The sequence below is a fragment of the Drosophila arizonae genome, chromosome 2, assembly GCF_054131065.1.
Source record: "Drosophila arizonae isolate 15081-1271.41 chromosome 2, UAZ_ARI_1.0, whole genome shotgun sequence".
NCBI classification, from domain to species: domain Eukaryota; kingdom Metazoa; phylum Arthropoda; class Insecta; order Diptera; family Drosophilidae; genus Drosophila; species Drosophila arizonae.
This window is the reverse complement of record NC_142922.1, coordinates 30938679-30958173: the sequence shown is the minus strand read 5'-3', so window position 1 is coordinate 30958173 and position 19495 is coordinate 30938679. Positions and strand designations below refer to the sequence as shown.

Genomic DNA, 19495 nt, shown 5'->3' with positions numbered 1-19495 from the left:
TGTTGCTGTGCCTGACAATTCAATTCGTAGGCCAGTTAATTTTAATTCTTTCAAGGAGCAACATCGTAGAACAAATTTTATGTAAATTCATATAATAGTTGGAATACATTTGGTGCTTTGGTCCATTTAGCCATGGACAAGGACAGAAGTAGAACAATTACTGATAAGAAGACATCACCTGCCGCACGGCGATGTAAAAAACCAGAGACCTGCATTCACTTGCGCAGCCAGCGACAGAAGCAGGGAAATCCCTCCACCCAAGTGCTGTATCGGGGCCCCAATTTTCAGGCCCATCGCAGCGACGAGGATATTTTCTTCGATTGCCTGAGCATCAGCGACACCGACTTTCCTCGAGAGGGTCAGAGCTGCAAGAATATTGATAGCTGCAGATCGAAACCGGCTAACAACGAACAGACTAAGCCCGTAAGCTGTAAGTCCACGTGCAGTGGTCAGGCGTCCGGCACTAGCAAATATGATGATCCGGAGGCTGTGCGAGCTGCCCTCAGACGTGCCGAGAATGTGACACAAATGCTGCTCAAGAACTTTGAGAGGAATCAGGGTGATAGTAAACGTCAATGCAATGCGACCCTGGAGATAACAGCGCGTCTACTGACCGATCCGAGGCCAAACGCCTCAAAATGTCTGCAGGGCAGGCCAGTTACAGTGCAAATGCCGTTGAGGTTCGATCCATGCTCGGGCCAAATGGTCACATGTGGTCCATCCCAACCAGTTGACAAGTCGCAAATGTCGGTGTGTTCGAAGAATGCGTCTAAAGGTAGGGCTCCCTGTAAAATATCATGTTTCAGCTTTAAAGATGCTTCGGAAGCTGAGGATTGTAACATTTTATTTAAGGGCTCTTGTTGTATCCCCAAAGATTACAGTTGCCCGGTATCCACATGTCACGCACACCAACCGGCCCCCGTGCCAGCACCCCTCCCAATACCTGCTCCGGCACCTGCTCCACCACCTGCTCCTGCACCTGCTCCAGCACCCCCGCCAGCGCCAGAGTCAACATCAAGCTCCGATACGGAGCTTGTTCCCCTGCCCTTAGTAATGCCCATACCAAGCTCCGAACAAAAGCCCGCAACAGAGCCCGTAAAAGAGCCGGTACCTGTGGTACCTGTAACAGCGCCTCGATCCGAACCAGAACCAGTTGAATCCAAGACTTTGACACCGCTACTCGAGAAGTCGCCAGTCCCCTCCAAAATAGAGGGACAACTGAAAAAGTATTTTTTGGCGCTACCTCAGCATAAGGAGTTCTCGAACTGCTCCCCGTGCCGCTTCGATCCGAGCCCCATTATGGACGAGGACGGCAATGTGTTTTGCCCAGGAAATTGTGGATGCTGTCAGTGTCCCTGGAAGCAACGTACTTTAGACGACAATCGTGAACGCGTCAATGTGAAGGTCTGCCGATGCGTGCAGCGTGGAACCATCTTCTCAAACTTTGACGAGCGCGACGCTTGCAGTCAGACATCCTACTTTGACTTTTGTCCTTGTCGGGAGAAGGCTGAGGCCAAGTTTCTCGAGTTGTACGACAAGGAAATGTGGAGTGAGCCAAATTCGACGCGCGGTCGCGAGGTTCTGCTCTCAGAGATCAAGGAGCTTAAGATACCGCCGCAAGCCCACCAATCATAGACTTTCTCAACCTTATCGCAAGCCCTGCTTCGTCGCCCAATCAGTTCCTTGTTCCATGGCTTTCTAATTTCTAAATTTAATGTTCTTTCCCATCAGAATAAAATGTGCAAATCATGTCCAACGGCAATCTAACGACTCTTCTCTTTCATTTATTTTTTTCAGACTGCCCAGCTCTGATGTATATGCAGGACGAGCACCGCGACCCAGGAGTTTGCCACAATAGCCAAAACATTCAATCCGACCAATCCTGTTTGAGAAATAATCCCCACGGGGCTAACAACCAATGGCAATGCGCCTGTCAGTCAACCCACACGCAGCCGGAAATGGACTACCCAGCAGGGAGTAAGCCATCTCAGACGAACACATCCTATCTCTACAAACACTATAAGCAGTCACACTGCAGCAATTTTGTACAGGATCAGCCATCGCAGACGCATGACTTGAATCTAAATTTCAATGCCCTGGATCAAATTCAGTATCCCTCCCCACAATACATATGCAGGATTATAGACAATAATGATGAACGTGATCATCAGCAGGAGCAAAATCTGCAGCCCTCGTGTCTAGAGAATTTGCCGAAGACCACTCAGGATGCCAATGACTGGAGGGAAAGGGTCCTGCCCGAGTCCCGCCCACAATACCAGCAAACAAGTATATGTGGTATCTCCAAATCGAAACCCAGTATACCCTCCACAACAGCCATTGAGTCCGCGACCTGCAGTAATGCAGCTAAACTTAATGCGCTCAAGTATTGTGGCTCTGCTGCAAAATCTGCAAGCCACATACCGTGCGTATGTCCACCGTCTCCCTGTGAGCAATTGCCTCCCGCACCACCTCCAAAACTTGAGTCCAAGTGCCCAATAACGAGTTACTACACCATGGAAACAGACGAGCTGATTGAGCCTCCGAATCCTCAAGAAAGCTGTCCTGACAACTACCGTCCGCCTCAGATCTGCGGTACTCAAAATGAGATTGTACCCACATATGCCAGCAATGTGTATATCCTGCCAGACAATTTGAATGCCCCAGCGAATCGAGTCGAGGAGTGTCCACACAAAATGGAGCCCAATCTCACCAATTCACTCCGACGAATGAGTGGACAGCTGCCATGTATTGGTGAATCAGAATTCGCCTCTTCGAGTCGGTACTTCCCCTTGGACACAGTCTTCGAAACTGACGTGAGTTGCCGCAAAACGGAAGAAACCATGAAAGATGAGGGAACTAGACGACAATGCGCGTGCGATAAAAATGATAATGCTGCCACTTTACAAAGCATGCAGCCCAATATGGTTGACCCAGTCGAAGCTTCCTGTGAGCAGAAGGAGGAAGTCCTAGAATCGAGTTCAAGTGAACTGACCTGTCTGTGTAAAATGGAAAAGACAGGCGTGCCACCAAGCACTTCTCGTCCCCAGAAGATCAACGCTGGCTACTACAGTTGCGCATCCGGCGCCAGTCAACTGGTTGATAATCGAAGTAAGGGCATCTTTGGTCTTAAGGATGAAAATCAAAGCGGTCCGTGTCAGTCAACCCTTGGGGATGGAGGACCACAAAGATCTGAAGCTGCGAAAGCTCAAAGCTGTGAATGTGGTAGCCAGGACCAAGAAAAACTAAGCCCAGTAGCAGTTTGTCAGAGCTCAGCGCCATCCGAAAATGTTCCAGAGTGTTCAGACTTTCAGGAGGAGACGGTTGGTGAGCAACAGTATGAAGAGCCTGACGATCAGCAGCCATGTCCGCCACCACCCTGCCCACCACCACCATGTCCACCTCCACCAAGTCCACCAGCATCATGCCCGCCACCGCAGCCATGCCCACCACCACCGTGTCCACCACCATGCCCACCAAAACCATGTCCAGCATCAGCTTCTGCCAATCAATATATAAAAAATGAAGACTACTTGGAAATGGAATCGATTTGTACAACTAAGGCAAGCAAACCAAGCCATTTGATGGATACAAGTGTGAAGAGTGAACGGTATTTCAATGTGGACACCAGTCACATAACGACGTCAATTAATTGCAGCAAAGTTGTCCAAGGTAAAGGAAATAGCGCCAAGATGGAATACAATGCAGCGCCTTGTACTCAGAAGTCATCGATGGGTTACACGGACAAGACCTCGTCTCGTTCGCAGTCTTTCATGGCGAACGTCACGTGCTTGTGCACGTCCATTGATAAGATGAAGCTATGTCCGACTGGTCGGGAAGGTCCACCATTTAAGAGAATTCAGGATAAGAAAGCCGAGCCTAGCTGCAATGCATCTCAGAGCACAAAGGTTGTGTTTATGAACTGCGGGGACAAGTTCCGAGACTGCAATTCCTCGTCCGACACATCCGTATGCAAGAATTCATCCTGTGTTTGCGCAAATACACAGAGCGCGGATGGTAGAGCCCAACAAAAATCACAATCAAGATCAGTTTGCTCAAAGTCTTTGGGTCCTTCGATGTCCGCCGTAAACGCTGAGCAAGAGAAATGCTCAAAATGCTCTTCTTCCCCTAATGAACAATCGGCAAGCAAAGACTCCAAATCTTGTATAACGACTTCGGATCATCTCATTGAGACGAAAAAGTCTAGCGGACTTTTTGATTGTTGTTTACCTGGTCGAAAGTCAAAAACCAAACAGTACGAAGAGCCACCCTGTGGCCCGTCATGGGAAGAGCCCTGTCAACAACCGGATGTCATCTATTGTGATTATTGTGCTCCTGAACCTCCTTGCAGTCAAGATCATGTTCAGCAACAAGATAGCGTCTATCAATCTGAATGCGCGATAGAGCATGGAATGCAGAAATACCAACAACAACATCAGAAGCGGCACGACGACTATTGTGAGTGCGGTCCGGAACAGCCCAATTGGACTGTTCCTTGCGATCAACACCAGAACCAAAGCCAGCAGGATATCTATTGCGAGTGCGCGTCGGACAAACAAATGTCCAGTTTCCGAAGCTGTGAGTCTGTACCAAGGGACCGCTTAGCAAATATAATAAATTTATTGAACGACACCAACGATTGTCGACTGGATCGCACGGCTGTTATACAGGAACTGTTTCGTGAGCTCACGGCAATGCTGCGCGAGGAGGAAGACGACGAGCAGGAGGATATACCACTGAGCTATGAAGATTGCATGGCGGCCGTAACTTGTGGTCGAATGCCCCCAACTAAGGTGGCGAAATCAAGGGATAAAGAGGAGCGTATACAGTGCTTGGAAAAAATGGAACAATATGTGGAAAAATGTTTTCCCAGTAAAAAGACGTGTTTCCCTGTGGAACCGATGGAAATAGTCGCATTCCAACCTGATCCAGCCTTTGATCCATGCCGCAAAGCATATTCGACGGGCTCCGAGTCCAAGACTTTTATGGGTAGCTGCACTACCGCCACAATCTATAAGTCCTGCGAAACGGCCGACTCAAAATCAAAAGGATACGAATCTTGTGTTTGCAAAACAAGTGAATCCAAATCGTCCTGCTACAAATCTTGCGATTGCAAATCTCGTAGTTCCAAAAGAAGCGAATGTAAATCTTTTCAGTCCAAGCTAACGGACAAGACCCCATGTGATACTGACACGATAGGTAAATCGTTACTGAGCGAAGAGGGTGGTAAGTCATCCGTATCACCTCCGAAAGCCTCAGCTTCAGGCTCTGGCTCTGGCTCAGCACAGCCGGAAGCGCGAACAGATGATGAAATTCATCTTGAAGAAGAGTGTTGCCAACTAACAGTCCGTGAGGAGCAGAGTAGCAATAAAAGCCCTCTTGGACAATCAATTCAAGAGCAGAGCAGCAATAAAAGCCCTCTAGGAGAATCAATTCAAGAGCAAAGCAGCAATAAAAGCCCTCGGGGAGAATCAGCGCAAGAGCAGAGCAGCAACAGAACGCTACGAGGAGAATCAGAGCATTGCAGCAGTACTGGCCGTCGAGGAGAATCGGCACAAGAGGAAATGAGCAACATGAGTCATCGAGGAGAATCGTCAAAGGATCGTTGCAGCGAGAGAACCCCTCGAGGAGAATCTTCAAAAGAGCTCTGCCAATGTGAATCTGGAAATTCTGGTGCGTTGCAAAAAGCTTCCTGTCAATGCGAGTCTGAAGTGGATGATACATTAAGTCCGCTTACGGATAGAGAACGACTACTATGCGAATATATGATGCGGCGCATGTGTGAATTGTGTGAAGACGATCAGCAGCTGGATGAGGAGGCCACAGAGCAGATGGATAGACCTGGAGGACCTTGCATTTGCTGTCACTGTCGCGCGGTCGTCTGTGATAACCAATGCCTGACGGTCTCCAAGACACTGGATGCAGTTAAATATGATCCCGTGGCCGAAACGGTGAGTACACTTGCTGGGATTGCACAGGTTCGAGCCAGTCCGACCGAGAAATCTCGATTTTCAATTACCCGATTAGGGAAACCTTCGCTTAATGCTGATTTCTTGATGCATTCTTATAAGTTCACATTTTAATTCTTTCAGAAATTTTTCATTGATTCCATCATCTGCGACTTGCAAGCCATGAACCATGTAATGACCAAGAACAAGATAAATCCCAAGGTAAATAATACTGCATGCATTCATTTATACGCACATTTATTTCAATGTTTATTTTGGTTACTGTCATAGGATCCCAAGCCCTCGGTCTGTATGGGCAATGCACCGGGTGACAGTTTCCCGGTGACCATTACGAGTGTCTCCAGCCTGGGCTGTCGTGCGCTCTATGTACGCTGGGAACTGGAGGACTGTGCCGGCATCGGTGGCTACGAGGTGAGTGCTTGTATATTAATCTACTAATCTCAGGCAGTTTGAATAATAATTTACTCCCGTTCGTTCGATCAGATATATGTGGATGGCCATTTGACCAATCGATTTTATAGCTATCGCCACGAAGCGGGCGTCGTGGCCAATGTGGACGTGACCAAGCCGCATCAAGTTATTTTACGAGCCCAAGCGGTGGGTCAGGAATTTCCCAGCGATGGACCTGGTTGCCCCAACAATAAGATGGCGCCCGCCTATCCCGAAATGTCGGTGGGCGCCTCCCGACCCTGGACCCCGAGCATCTTCTTTTATGCGCCCTGAACCCTGAACAAAGTGCTAGTCAAAAGTTTCTATTCGAGTTTTGTCCAATCCTATTGTCTTTCCCATTAGTTTAAGTTTTATCGATTGATTTTTGATCTGATCACTCTGATGTATCCAAGTTTTCCATCAAACTAGCAACTAGAAGAATCTGAAGTCCACTCATGATGCATTTACTTAAATGTGCCTTTCAAATCAAATGTTTTCACCGATGTTGCACGCGTTGCTGCGTTTCTGTACGCATTATTATGTACATAAATAGGATGTTTGAATCTGTTATATCAAGAAATTTAGAGATGGGCAATGCGAACAAATTGTAACAATTCGAAATTGTCTGTCTTGACAAAATATGAAAAAACGTTATTAAAATGATATTTTGAAACTGTTTTGCTAAGAGGCAATCTAAAGTCGTTATTGCACTGCACTAGAAAACAGTGTTGAGAAGTTATCAGTGAGTGTTAAACGGAGTTGCGAAGCAACAATTGCACCTTGTATATAATATCACATAATCTGTCCTGAGCAGCTAGAGTTATGGTGAATCACGATTTAGATTGATTTGATCACAATAAGTCACAATTTATTCAAATGAATTGAACTCATTTACTAAATTTTATTGTTGAGGACTATCAAGTCATAGTTAGAGAGGAGTGTGAACGAATCACAGTTGAATCTTGTTGAATTTTAGAGAATCATAATTGAAGAGATAATCATGTCACTTTACACCGATATCAGGCAATATTATCACAATTAATTACATACGTGTATATTTTATATAAGCATATTGATAAGACTCTCAAAGCAGCGCTACTCTCGCAAAATACTCATACACGAAATTATCTATGAGGCTTCTCGGCGCCCATCTCTATGGAATTTACGAAGTTACCTATATATAGTTAGTCTGCCGTTTTAGGCAAGCATAACTCTTGCATTGCTGTAGTGAGCGTTATCTAGGAAGCACCACACATACTTACCACCTGGAACGTAGCAATTGTGAACCGAGGTTCATGCTTGAATATACGTAGTTTTACTCACTTATTTAATGCGCATTATTTTTACTGTGAGTGTATACAATAAAGTTAACATTTAAATGCATGAATCGATGCGAAGGCGGATTTTCTGGGGCGGCTATGAATACAATATATGTCAGCTAATACTAGGACGGTGCGTAGGCGCGGCATGTGATATGTGGAACTTAAGTGTAAGTGCAGTTAACTATCTACGCAAACAGGGCTCGCAGGTGCCGGGCACCACAAAGGATGGATGGCACTCGGGGCACTTTGGATTCTCGCCGAACCATCTGCCTTGAGTGGAACTGCTGCTGAATGAGCTACCGCTTCCGGCTCTTCGTTCCGGTATCTTCAGCTGAAATGAGTTGTAAAGATCCCCGGCCACACTGGAGCCGGGTGCATAGCCCGTCCGTCCGATGGTCTCCAGCGGAAAGGCATATTCCGGTATGAGCAGCTGCTTGCGCAGCTGTGTTATATCCGATGTCAAAGGGGAGCTGGAGCCCGAGCCGGAGCCGGTGCTGACCACATCCGCGCGTCGTTGTGCTTTCTCCGTGGACCCCAGGGGCAGCTCGTTGGGCTTGATGGAACGCGAGCTGGGCAGTCGCTTGGGTGCAGCTCCACTGGCAGCCGCCACAGCATTGTTGTTGGCAATGTCATTGAACTTGGAGTTGAAGCTCTCCAGTTTGACCTTAACATTGTAGTCGGCCTTTGTCTCCGGGTACTCGCGTCCATCCACGCCTATGGGCGGATCCAGCTTTGGCGGCACCAGCCCATTGGCGGGCACCTTCCACTCGTAGTAGATGGGCGGTCCCTGGGTCGTGGCTATGTCGTGTGGCACAAAGTCCACAAATGGCGGCAACAGGTCATTGAAGGGCAGCTCGCCCTTGCCTCCAGTTCTGGGCGCCACTGTCGAGGTGGGCGTGGTCTGGCGGAACGCTTGCGCCGGCGTGGGTGTTCGATGCTCTGTCTGAGCCACAGCTGGACGATAATTGGTTGTTGTGCTCGCCGTGGTGGCCGCCGTGCTCTGGGAGAAGGGCTGTCCGGCGTAGGTGGTGGGGCGACTGGGTGGCCTGGTAGTGGTGCTGGGTCTGGCTGCTGCCGCCGAGAAGCGGGTCTGCGTCGCGGCTGTGCTGAAGGGCATCGCTGACGATGTGCGCAAAGTCTCCGTAACCGGCTGCACCTCCTGGACGTCCTGATTGTAAATGGGATATACGAACGGAGGCTCATAGATCTTCGATGGGGGTTTGATGAACTTCACCAGCTTGGTGGAGTTCTTGGTCGTCGGCTGCTCAGCAGAGTTAAAGTCCGCCGAGGTATTGTAGCGCGTGCTGTGACTCGTGCCCAGGTCATCCGCTTCTATGTCCACAGTCCGTTGATACAGCGCTTCCGTCCGCTTGTGTGACACAGGAGCCGGCGTGGTGGTGGGTCTGCGAGTGCTGGTGGTGGTGGTGGTGCTGCTGCTTACTCTGGGTCGTGGTTGAGGCGTGCTGCTGGTGAGCTCTATTTGGGGCTCAAAGGCGGGAGGGAGAATAGTGCGGCTGGGTGGGGGAATCCTCCAGCGCGTTTGACCATTTTGTGTCAGCTGTGAATCAAATTTATCGGGGCTCTTTACGGAATCATCGCGTATCTGATTTTGACTAGGCGTCAGCTGCTGCTTAGTAAGAAAAAGAGAGAGGGAGAACATGCGAGGTGAGTGATAATAGGGATTTATATAGTGCTCCATGCTTACCTTGTATTGGTTCCGGAAGGATTCGCCAGAATAGTCAGGAGCATAGGGACGATCTAGCAGATCGGGACGGGGCGTTCGCAAGCTATTTTCCTCATCATTGACAAACGGCTTATCGCGCTGACCTAGGAAAACATTTTAAATGCAAACATGTATGCTAATTTCTACAAAAGCTAACGTAATCTTAATGGAGTTCGAGACAAGAGTCACTGAGACTTACCTATCAAAAGATTGGCCGCATAGTTGCTCTCAGCCTTGGAGCAGTTGACCATGTACCAATGATCGCAGATGAGCATGCGCTGCTGAAAGAGCGTCGTATTGGGGCACGTATAGCTGAACTGACGGCCCAAGCCATCGCACATGTGATAGACCTAATCATAATCAAGCATAACAGCAAACAGCATAACAAATAGAAAATTGTGTATTACATTTGGTCACCCACCTGACAGCCAGTTTCCACATCCGCATAGTAGCCCGCCGGTCGTCCTGCACACGAGAAGGAAGTCTTTTGCGTGTTCAATGCAGCTTGGCACTGAAAAACATTAAATTATGTTTTTTTTTTTTTTATTTTAATAATTTATTTATAAAAGTTATATTAATATTAGAATAACTGATAAAGTTCAAAGTTACAGGACCTTAAATTTGAATGTAATTTAAAAATATATTATTTTATTATTGTTATATTATTTTATTATTTATTTAAATATTATATACTTAAATAAATTATTGTAACTTAAATTAAGTTGATTTACGAACTTAAGTAGCTTTGTACATATTTTTATACCCTGAACCCATTGAAAATGGGAAATCAGGGTATAATGGTTTTGCGAAAAGTATGTAACAGGCAGAAGGAATTATCGCAGACCCCATAAAGTATATATATTCTTGATCAGGACGACGAGCTGAGTCGATATAGCCCTGTCCGTCTGTCCGTCCGTCTGTCCGTCCGTCCGTCCGTCCGTCCGTCCGTATGAGCAAAAGGATCTCAGAAGATATAAGAGCTAGAGAGCTGAAATTTAGCACGCATACTCGTGTGTACCATACGCAGTACGAGTTAGCTTTATTTTTTCGATAAATCATCCGATAACTTTTTTTTATCGAGAATAATCGAAAATTTGATTTTGTTTTTTTAGCCTAACTTGAATACTTTTAAACCTGGAGTCTTCAAATTTGCGTTGTATATAAAGTTAATGAATACAAAGATTTTGTATTTTACAGATTTTTGATACCACGCCCCCTTCGCCCCAAATTTGTAAAAAACGCATTCCAAGTACTAGAGACTTGTGCTTTGGAATGTACATACATTTGAATTATGATTACGTACTGAAAGTTTCATTAAGATTGTAGGTCTACAAAAGAAATTATTCAACAAATAAATTCTCATAATATTGCCCACACTGCAGCGCAGCCCAAGCGCAGCCGCTGCTTACTGGACAGTTAGCAGAGCGCGTTGTTATACGCGCGTCTGGATGCATGTGTATGTATGTGTGCATAGAAGAAGTGCAGAATGATTAGAATATCAGCTTAGAGGGTTCAGGGTATCTCCTAGTCGAGCAGTCTCGACTGGAGCCTTCTTACTTGTTTTATCTAACACTTAATTCGATTCTTTAAGAAGAAGAAGGAGTAAGAATGGAAATATTCATATTCCGTGCACGTATTACAGGCGTCTAAGGCTCTCTACACATGTATGATGTGGAAAAGAGGTGATCCTTATTAGTAGAGGAAGATCCAACGGATCTAACGGTGGGTCGTGCAGAGATAAATACAGAGTTGCAATATATCTGTTCATGCATAGTTGCTATAGGAGAATAGCGGCGCTTGCGGCGCTTTCCCAAGCCAACAGCTATTAGTGAAGCTAAACAAATGATAGCGAGTACCCTGCTGTCTGATCAAGATCTATTCATAGTCGAACTGAGTACTCGTGCCAAGACCAAGACCATGTGCGATTGTAGCTGCCTGACTGGCTGACTGTCTGGAAGTCTGTGTATGGCACGGCTTTGGGCTATAGTCCACCAGTTGATGAATTGAAGTGATGTCATAACTTGGCACATGGTGCCACGGCTGCTTGGCTTGCAACAGTCGATGGGCCCAATGCGGCGACCTGCTGCTGTGTGAAATGTCAACTTTGTGTGTTGTGATTTTCATACTTTTTTGTTGTTTTGTTTGCTGTTTGTGTTTTTGCTTTTTGTTTAATTATATAGAAAAAGTCTTCATGTGTCTCTCGCAAATTATAGCCCAATGACTTATCGAAATCTGCCACTGGGCCGCCTCAGCGACAGCTACGTGTGAATATGTGAATAAGCTTCCGTAGCCAAGTCTTCAAAGTCCGTGAAAAATTATTTTCCCAGCTGCCTCAAAACAATATAGTAAACCACGTGAGGCTACCGCCGCGCAGCCCTACAACATCTTATATAATCTTGCAAAAAAAAAAAAAAAAAAAAAAATCAGGAAAAAAATCTGAAAATAATAATAAAATATGTATGTACTGGACAACAGATTTTTTGTTCAGATAAATTCGTTGGACGTTCGCTTTTTGCTGAACCCTTCGAATTCCTGAGTTAACGTGTCACAGTTGATTCGACGGCTGTGACTAAAGTGAGGCTCCATTAACGAGATAAAAGATATTTGCTGACATTTTGAATTTCATATTTTCATATTTTTGTTCAAGCTACATAAAATAAATCTATTATTTATAGCACAGCGTTGTCTAAAGATCTACACATTTAGAGCTATAAAGACTGCTATATTTCTTGATGCCATCTATGTACATATATAGGGTATACAACAATACCACAGAAAAACATTTATGTATAAGCATATATACATACAGAGCGAGAGAGACAGATATACAGATCTTCAGAGAGAAGGAGGGAAGAGAAGTAGAGTAAAAGGGGCCTAATAGTATAGTGACGGATATTGCATTTATCTGGGCAAAGGCAAAAGCGTCGTGAGTATGTGTAATTATTTGTTATTTAGCCATTTCCAGCTTTTTTTTTTTTTTTTTTTTTTTTTTTTTTTTTTTAATTTAGCTAATATCTAATCACGTCTTTCATTATTTATTTACTACTTATTTTCTTAATTATATTAAGATTATGATAACATTTTAAGAGTCTTTGTCATTAGCTCAACTAGTTTTAATTTATCAGGCTTTTTGTGTCATAGAAAAACAACCAGAAATACAATAGCAAAGCAAGAAAGAGAGAGAGAGAGAGAGAGAGAGAGAGAGAGAGAGAGAGAAGGAGAGAGAGAAATAAATATTTATAATTATAATTTTATAATTTCATATATAAGTGATCTACAGGGTATCTTAAAGTCGCGCTCTCCTAACTAGAGCACATTTGAGTCGCGCTTGAGAAAAAGTTCTCCACACTTTTACATAGGAGCTCATCTGATTAGGCTTCCCGCTGGCTTATAAGGCAAAGCGATTAGCATTCATTTGCGACACTGTGGGCTGACAAAATTGTTTTGCATTCGCCTTATAAGGGCGCCGAGACGGTGATCGACTCGGAAACTGTGAAGATCTTAAAGATGTGGCTGGCTGGCAATTTGGAATACCGAATGGCTGACTAACCAAATACTTGACTCGGGGCTAATTTATGTAATTTGCAATCCGCAATTTGATCACATGCTGCGAGTAGTTGTATTCAATTTCATAGTTAAATGCATTTCATTTACTGTCGATGCTTACGGGGCTTTGTTTAGATAGCGGCAATTGGCGGATGCTTTGGGAGTTGCTTTTGAAGTCCACTGTTTCATAACCATAGGTTTAGCCTCAACTTCATCTTCGTTTCCATTTTCATGGCTCAACAAAATATCAAAAAATAAAAATAAAAGAAGTCAGAAAACAAACTTTTTTGTTACGTATTTTGTTCCATTTATTGTTGTAGCGTTTTTCACCTCTTTTTCGCGCTGTGCTGCAAAAGTGTCAGTAAAAAGGTCACTTGGCCAGCGACTGCGTCAACGTCTTTGTTTTAATATGCTTGAAGACCTTTGCCGTTTGTTTTCGGTTGTGTTTTTTGTTTCTGTGGCATGTGTGTGAATGAATACCCATATCAGAAGGCGTACTCACATAGACAGACCATAGAATAAATTAAAAATGAAACAAAGCGTAAAGAGCGCAGAATTACAACACTTTCCGCCGTTGCTTAAAAGCACTTGGGAAGTAACGCTACAAACAACAACAACAACAACAACAAAAGAGTCAAACCAAACTTAAAAAACCATAAGAAGAAGCTCAAGACGAAATACCTCTCAGAGCCCTAACCCAAAGGCTATTTCCAGTTACTAAAGCGGTAAATTTTTCGCAAAAATCATAAACACCCAATTTCTATTTGAATTTGCTGAGGTAAATATCGCATATGAAATATAAACAGACTAGAGTTGAGTCATTGAAATAACTCAATTAATGCAATTATAATTATTAGACTTAGACGGTAAGAGTTTTGTAGAAAAATAATAAGACAATAATTATTGTATTCGAAGAAATATATTTAGATATATTATTAGGTTCTGAATACTCTCTACTATAAATAGAAATTATGAAGACAGATAATAGACTCTGATTAATGCATAAAAGGTCTTTGCATTTCTATATAGATAGAACCGAATTTGAATAGTCGGTTATCTCAATCTTTTAATTTATAACTAGGAAGTGCCTAGAATGCATTTGATCACGATATATGTTAAATGAAAGCTTGTATATAGTCACCGTCTAGATGACAATTTACATGTTTAAATGGAAATGATTGCTAGTTGAATAGTCAATGGGTATTACGAGCCCTATTCTGAAGCACAGTGCGTAAAATTTATATATACAATCAATATAAAAACTCTAGTTTCAGAGCTGCGATTACATATATTCTGAATTGTTGTTTAATATGTACTTAATTTGAATACTCTTTTATGTAAACGAATCTTCCAAAATCTTTTACATTTTGCAAATAGTCACAAATTTTTGATAAATCTGTCTAGTAAAACAAATTAATGAATAGATACCGATGTGGCAATTACTAAATACAATTGTTAAGACATACTATACAAATATTTGATGAGCCAATTGAATAGCGAATGTGCTACAACTCGACTCTTAATTTATACATAGTAAATGCAAACCTCAGGAATGTTAATGATGATTTCTATATATGTATATAAATGTACATGCATATGTATATAAATTTATATTTAAAATATGTAATATGCACAGATCTCTTCGATTTGTATGAAGCCTTAGAGTATTGTGATATTTTATAAATTTTTATAAGTATTGTATATATAAATATATTAATTGTGGATACAACATACTTTAATGATGTAATAATAACAAATTGATTATGATTTTAATTGACTGGGTAATTGGTATCTCAATTTTAAATAAAAAGTCGATTTAACAAACAATTACTGTACTTAGCATACTACGTATTGTAAGATATCGCAAGATACATATTGCTCATATGTATTTATTGTGTACAAAAAACAAGTTAAGTTATATTTGAATATAATCCCTTTTTATTAGAAAAGTTTTCTGTCTTTAAGATGTAAACGAAGCTTAAAAATTTTTATTGAATTTTCTAAATTGATATAAAATAGACATTTTCTTCTTGGGCTCAGTCGAATCGACTGCATTCTTTTATGGTTTGACAACCATTAGTTTTATCTAAAAATCAATATATTCGAATATAAAATTTCTTAATTTTTTTCATTAGTGCTTGTGTGAAGAGGTATATTATTTACCTATTTACCATGACGATGGCTTTGTGTACTCCCATATGGTATTCACTCCATGAAATGTTAACACTCATTTGAGGTTGCTAATTTATTTTACAGTTACACGAAACTTTTATGTATTATTAGTTTTTTATGCTCAATATTTGCAGACTTTAATAACGACGAAAACAAATGAACGAAGCAGTGGACGGTCAGATTGCAAAGAAAAAATATCTCAAGAATGCAAATAAATGTCAGCGTAGGAATCTCCAGAAACATAGTTGCCATATTTGTATGATTGTTTTTAAAACGAAAGAGATTTAATAAAAGAGTATATTCAAGATACTTATAGCAGCGAAATGCATATGTTTTGCATATGTCAAAGATGTATATAATCAATCAAGTATCTTTAAGATACTTTTCATTAAAACTAAAAATAGAATAAAACAAGTAAGAAAGCTCTAGTCGAGACTGCTCGACTACGAGATCCCCTGAACCCTTGGAGTGCTAGCTACTTCAATAATTTTTCGCGTCTTTCAGCTTACACAAGAAACACACACACATACACAAACACATACACACACAAGCACCCACGCATAAACACGCATGGGCTGCAGTGTGCGCTTACTATGAGAACTTAATTGTTTAATAACTTTTTTTGTGGACGTACGATCTTCATGAAACTTTCAGATTATGATTATAACATGAATATGTGATTGCCAAAGCACAAGTCTCTAGTATTTGAAATACGCTTTTTACAAAAGTGAAATTGTATATATTGCATATAAGCATACATTAAAAATTTGGAGACTCTAGCAATAAAGGTGTAGAAGATATAATTTTATAACTGGTTTTCGATAAGGGTTTTTATCGATAAAAAAAGATCGGGATGAGTTATCGAATTTTAATGATAAACTCTATATCCGCGCTGTAATTACGAACATTTTACAAAAAATTTGAAGTCTCCAGCTCTAATATCTTCGGAAATTGACGCGTTCAAACATACGGACAGACGGACAGACGGACAGACAGACAGACGGACAGGGCCAAATCAACTCAGCTCGTCACCCTGATCAAGAATATATATACTTTGTGGGGTCTGCCACGCCTCCTTCTGCCTGTTACATACATTTCAACAAAACCATTATACCCTGATTTCCCATTTTCAATGGGTTCAGGGTATAAAAAAAAAATGCGTCACAAATACAATTATAAACTACACAAATAAAACTATAATGAACTTTAAGATACTTTTTCAGTCTGTCTCTCTCTAGCTTGGAGCTACGCAGACAAGTAAATTTTGAATAAATAATACATTAAAACGAAAAGAAAGAATGACAAAAATATGATGGCTCTAATATAGCCATGATGTGATATGAGCGGCTTGGCGAAAACTTACCTCACTGGCCATAAGCATGATGAAACAGCAGATTGCGAATGCTTCCCGATGAAAATCTTTCATATTTGCTGGCATTTTCGTCAACGTTTCGCCGTCTTTGTTGTTGTTGATTTATGTCGTTTTATGGTGTTTTGATTTTCTACTACTGCCTCCAATTGCCTAATCAATGGGCCAGCTTAGTGGACGCTTTGCTGGTGGTGGGGGGCTGGAAGTGTTCAAAAAAATATTGTAAATGCTAGCGCTCGAAAGTGCTCACTAATTGAGTTTTATATTGTTATCATAGCTCCAATTGTGCCTCACTTTTATATTGTTAACTCCAATTGTGTCTCGCTGAAGATGCTCGAAACAAACTTTCTTCATCAGCTTTGTGCGACTGATCAACAATGGGGCTAGGGGCTGGGGGCTAAGAGCTAGGGTAGGCAGCCAGGGTGAAAACAATTTTCGATTTTAAGTTCGTAATTAATTGTAATTTAAAAAACATTTGCAGTTTAGTTGTTGTATTTGCTGTTGTTGTTGTTGCCGTTGTTGTTATTGTTGTTGCGAACAAGCGGCATAAATTGTTGCCATTTTATGGCTGGCAGAATTAGCAACGCATTGCCTCTGCCTCTGCCTCTGCTTCTGCCTCGACCTCCACCTACAATTCAATTTGCAACCTTGCAGCTTCACTCTACACACACACACACACACACACCCATATATATAGATAAACTCTGAGTAAGTAGCTTGTCGTGCTGTATTAAATGCAGTTTCTTGTTGCTTTCCAAGCTTTCCAAATTTGTCAATTTGAACTTTGAACTATTTAACGTTGTTGATTTTTTGTTTTCAAGTTTTCGCTTTATTCAGTTGCTTTCCTTGAAGTCACATAAATCGGACCATTTTTAAAACAATCTCCAAGTCTATAAATCGTCTTCAACCAGTTGCATTTCGAGTTTTCTGTTCTTAATCTACATTCGATGACTGACTTTGCATGAGTGCTTCAATAAAATGTTGAAATACTCCATAGACTGAGTATTTTAGTGATCAAGTGTGGGCTTCAATTGATAAACTTGAGCATCGAAAGATCTTAACAGATATTGTATGATCATCGTAACTATATTATCCTTGAGTATCCCATAATCCGAGCAGCTTTTATTATGATTACGATATATTCCTTTTAATTTTTGTTAAGGTTATCCTTAGGAAGTCTTGACATCATTTATAATTCATAATTGAGTTCTCAAATTGAAAACCAATTGAAGTCTTTCCTGTTATTTGCGGCATTCCTCAGAGCCATTAACAAGATCATTTTATGCTCAACAACAAAACAAGTAAAAATTTGACAGAGTTTGTTTTTCCCTCTGTTTTGGGAAGTTTTTGTGTTTTGCTTTTGCTATTGGTTTGACCTTTTTGACAATAAACGGCAACTAGCAACCAAATATTTGCAACTTTATCCTCAGCTCGTGATGCTGGTTTTGTTATTGTTATACCCTGAACCCATTGAAAATGGGAAATCAGGGTATAATGGTTTTGTGAAAAGTATGTAACAGGCAAAAGGAATCATCGCAGACCCTATAAAGTATATATATTCTTGATCAGGACGACGAGCTGAGTCGATATAGTCCGTCTGTCCGTCCGTCCGTATAAGCAAAAGGATCTCAGAAGATATACGAGCTAGAGAGCTGAAATTTGGCATGCATACTCGTGTATACCATAGGCAGTACAAGTTCATCATATTTTTTCGATAACTCATCCGATAACTTTTTTATCGAGAATAATCGAAAAATCGACATTGTTTTTTCAGCCTAATTTGAACACTTTTAGACCTGGAGACTTCAAATTCGCGTTGTATATAAAGTTAATGGATACAAAGATTTGTAAAAAACGCATTTCAAGTACTAGAGACTTGTGCTTTGGAACTTGTGCAAAAGAAATTATTCAACACATAAATTCTCATAATATTGCCCACACTGCAGCGCAGCTCAAGCGCAGCTCAAGCGCAGTCGCTGCTTATTGCGCAGTTGGCAGAGCGCGTGCTTATAAGTGCATGTGTATGTATGTGTGCATAAAAGAAGTCCAGAATGATTAGAATATCAACTTGGAGGGTTCAGGGTATCTCCTAGTCGAGCAGTCTCGACTGGAGCCTTCTTACTTGTTTTTTATTGCAGTTTTGTGCCTTGCAGCACAACATGAAAAAAATTTGAGAGAAACGAGCCGAACTCAGAGCCTATTTGACATTTTTGCCAGCAATTTCCACAGAAAGAGCAGCAACAGCAGCAGCGAAAACAACAACAACAACAACAATTATTCCAATTAGCTGGCATTACAGGTTGATTACGACTCTGGCATTATTCTTCTAATTGTTGGAACTGAGTGGAAGGAATTACTAGCAGTGCTTGCAATGGGCGGCAACTAATCAGAGATCAGAGCTAGTTTATAGCTCACCTGACTCTTAAACTGAGCAAACAAATTGCTGTGCTACACGTAGGTGTTGCTTTCGATGGGATTCCATATGGTCTCAGTTGAGGTTCGCACTAAGCACACATCGCGGATCACACGAGTCGACCGATCTTAGTCGATCTTTAGCAAAGATCAAATGTCAGCTGCCAGTCTGACTGTCTGTCTGACTGACTGACTGATCGAATGTGGAAACAAAGTCAAGAGCACACGCGCCAAAATTTCAAATTTGAAATTTGAGATCGGAGATGCAATCACGTTCGATCGCTGATCGGTCCATCCACAAGACTAAACTGGCATAAATTATATATTTATTACGGCACGGCACTTAACACTTAATGCCTATCTCGGTTAATGCACAATTGCAAATTGCGAATTGCACCTCAAGAGACGCACGTCTTCGTCTTCGCCTTCTATCTCAACTTTGTATCTCCGTGTCTTTGATGTCGTCGTCGTCGTTTGAAGTTGGCTTTGCCGCTGTATCGACCGTACCGCACAATGTCTCGTACAGAACTGATGGCTGCGAGTGCATTCGACTTGG

The 19495-nt window shown here is 42.1% G+C and overlaps 3 protein-coding genes across 6 annotated transcripts; 2 read left to right on the top strand and 1 right to left on the bottom strand.

The window, feature by feature from the left end:
* Nucleotides 1-7782, top strand: Pif1B (PFTAIRE-interacting factor 1B). The gene is made up of 5 exons (XM_018019167.2): nt 1-775; nt 1798-5948; nt 6090-6167; nt 6237-6377; nt 6450-7782. The coding sequence occupies exons 1-5, from the start codon at nt 133-135 to the stop codon at nt 6687-6689; spliced, it is 5253 nt and encodes a 1750-aa protein (XP_017874656.2). The 5' UTR covers nt 1-132; the 3' UTR covers nt 6690-7782.
* Nucleotides 782-1767, top strand: LOC149270879 (uncharacterized). Its single transcript, XM_089462723.1, has one exon. The coding sequence runs from the start codon at nt 1054-1056 to the stop codon at nt 1633-1635; it is 582 nt and encodes a 193-aa protein (XP_089318849.1). The 5' UTR covers nt 782-1053; the 3' UTR covers nt 1636-1767.
* Nucleotides 6793-19495, bottom strand: js (jiangshi). Of its 4 annotated transcripts, XM_089462714.1 has the most exons (7): nt 18943-19488; nt 16822-16931; nt 16522-16726; nt 9862-9951; nt 9640-9790; nt 9423-9544; nt 6793-9344 (listed from the first exon to the last, which is right to left on the bottom strand). In XM_089462714.1, the coding sequence occupies exons 3-7, from the start codon at nt 16594-16596 to the stop codon at nt 7899-7901; spliced, it is 1884 nt and encodes a 627-aa protein (XP_089318840.1). In that variant the 5' UTR covers nt 16597-16726; nt 16822-16931; nt 18943-19488; the 3' UTR covers nt 6793-7898. The 4 variants fall into 4 exon arrangements, with proteins under 4 accessions (XP_089318840.1, XP_089318841.1, XP_017866183.1 ...); XM_089462715.1 differs by lacking the exon at nt 16822-16931 and having other exon boundaries at nt 19351-19495; XM_018010694.2 differs by lacking the exon at nt 16822-16931.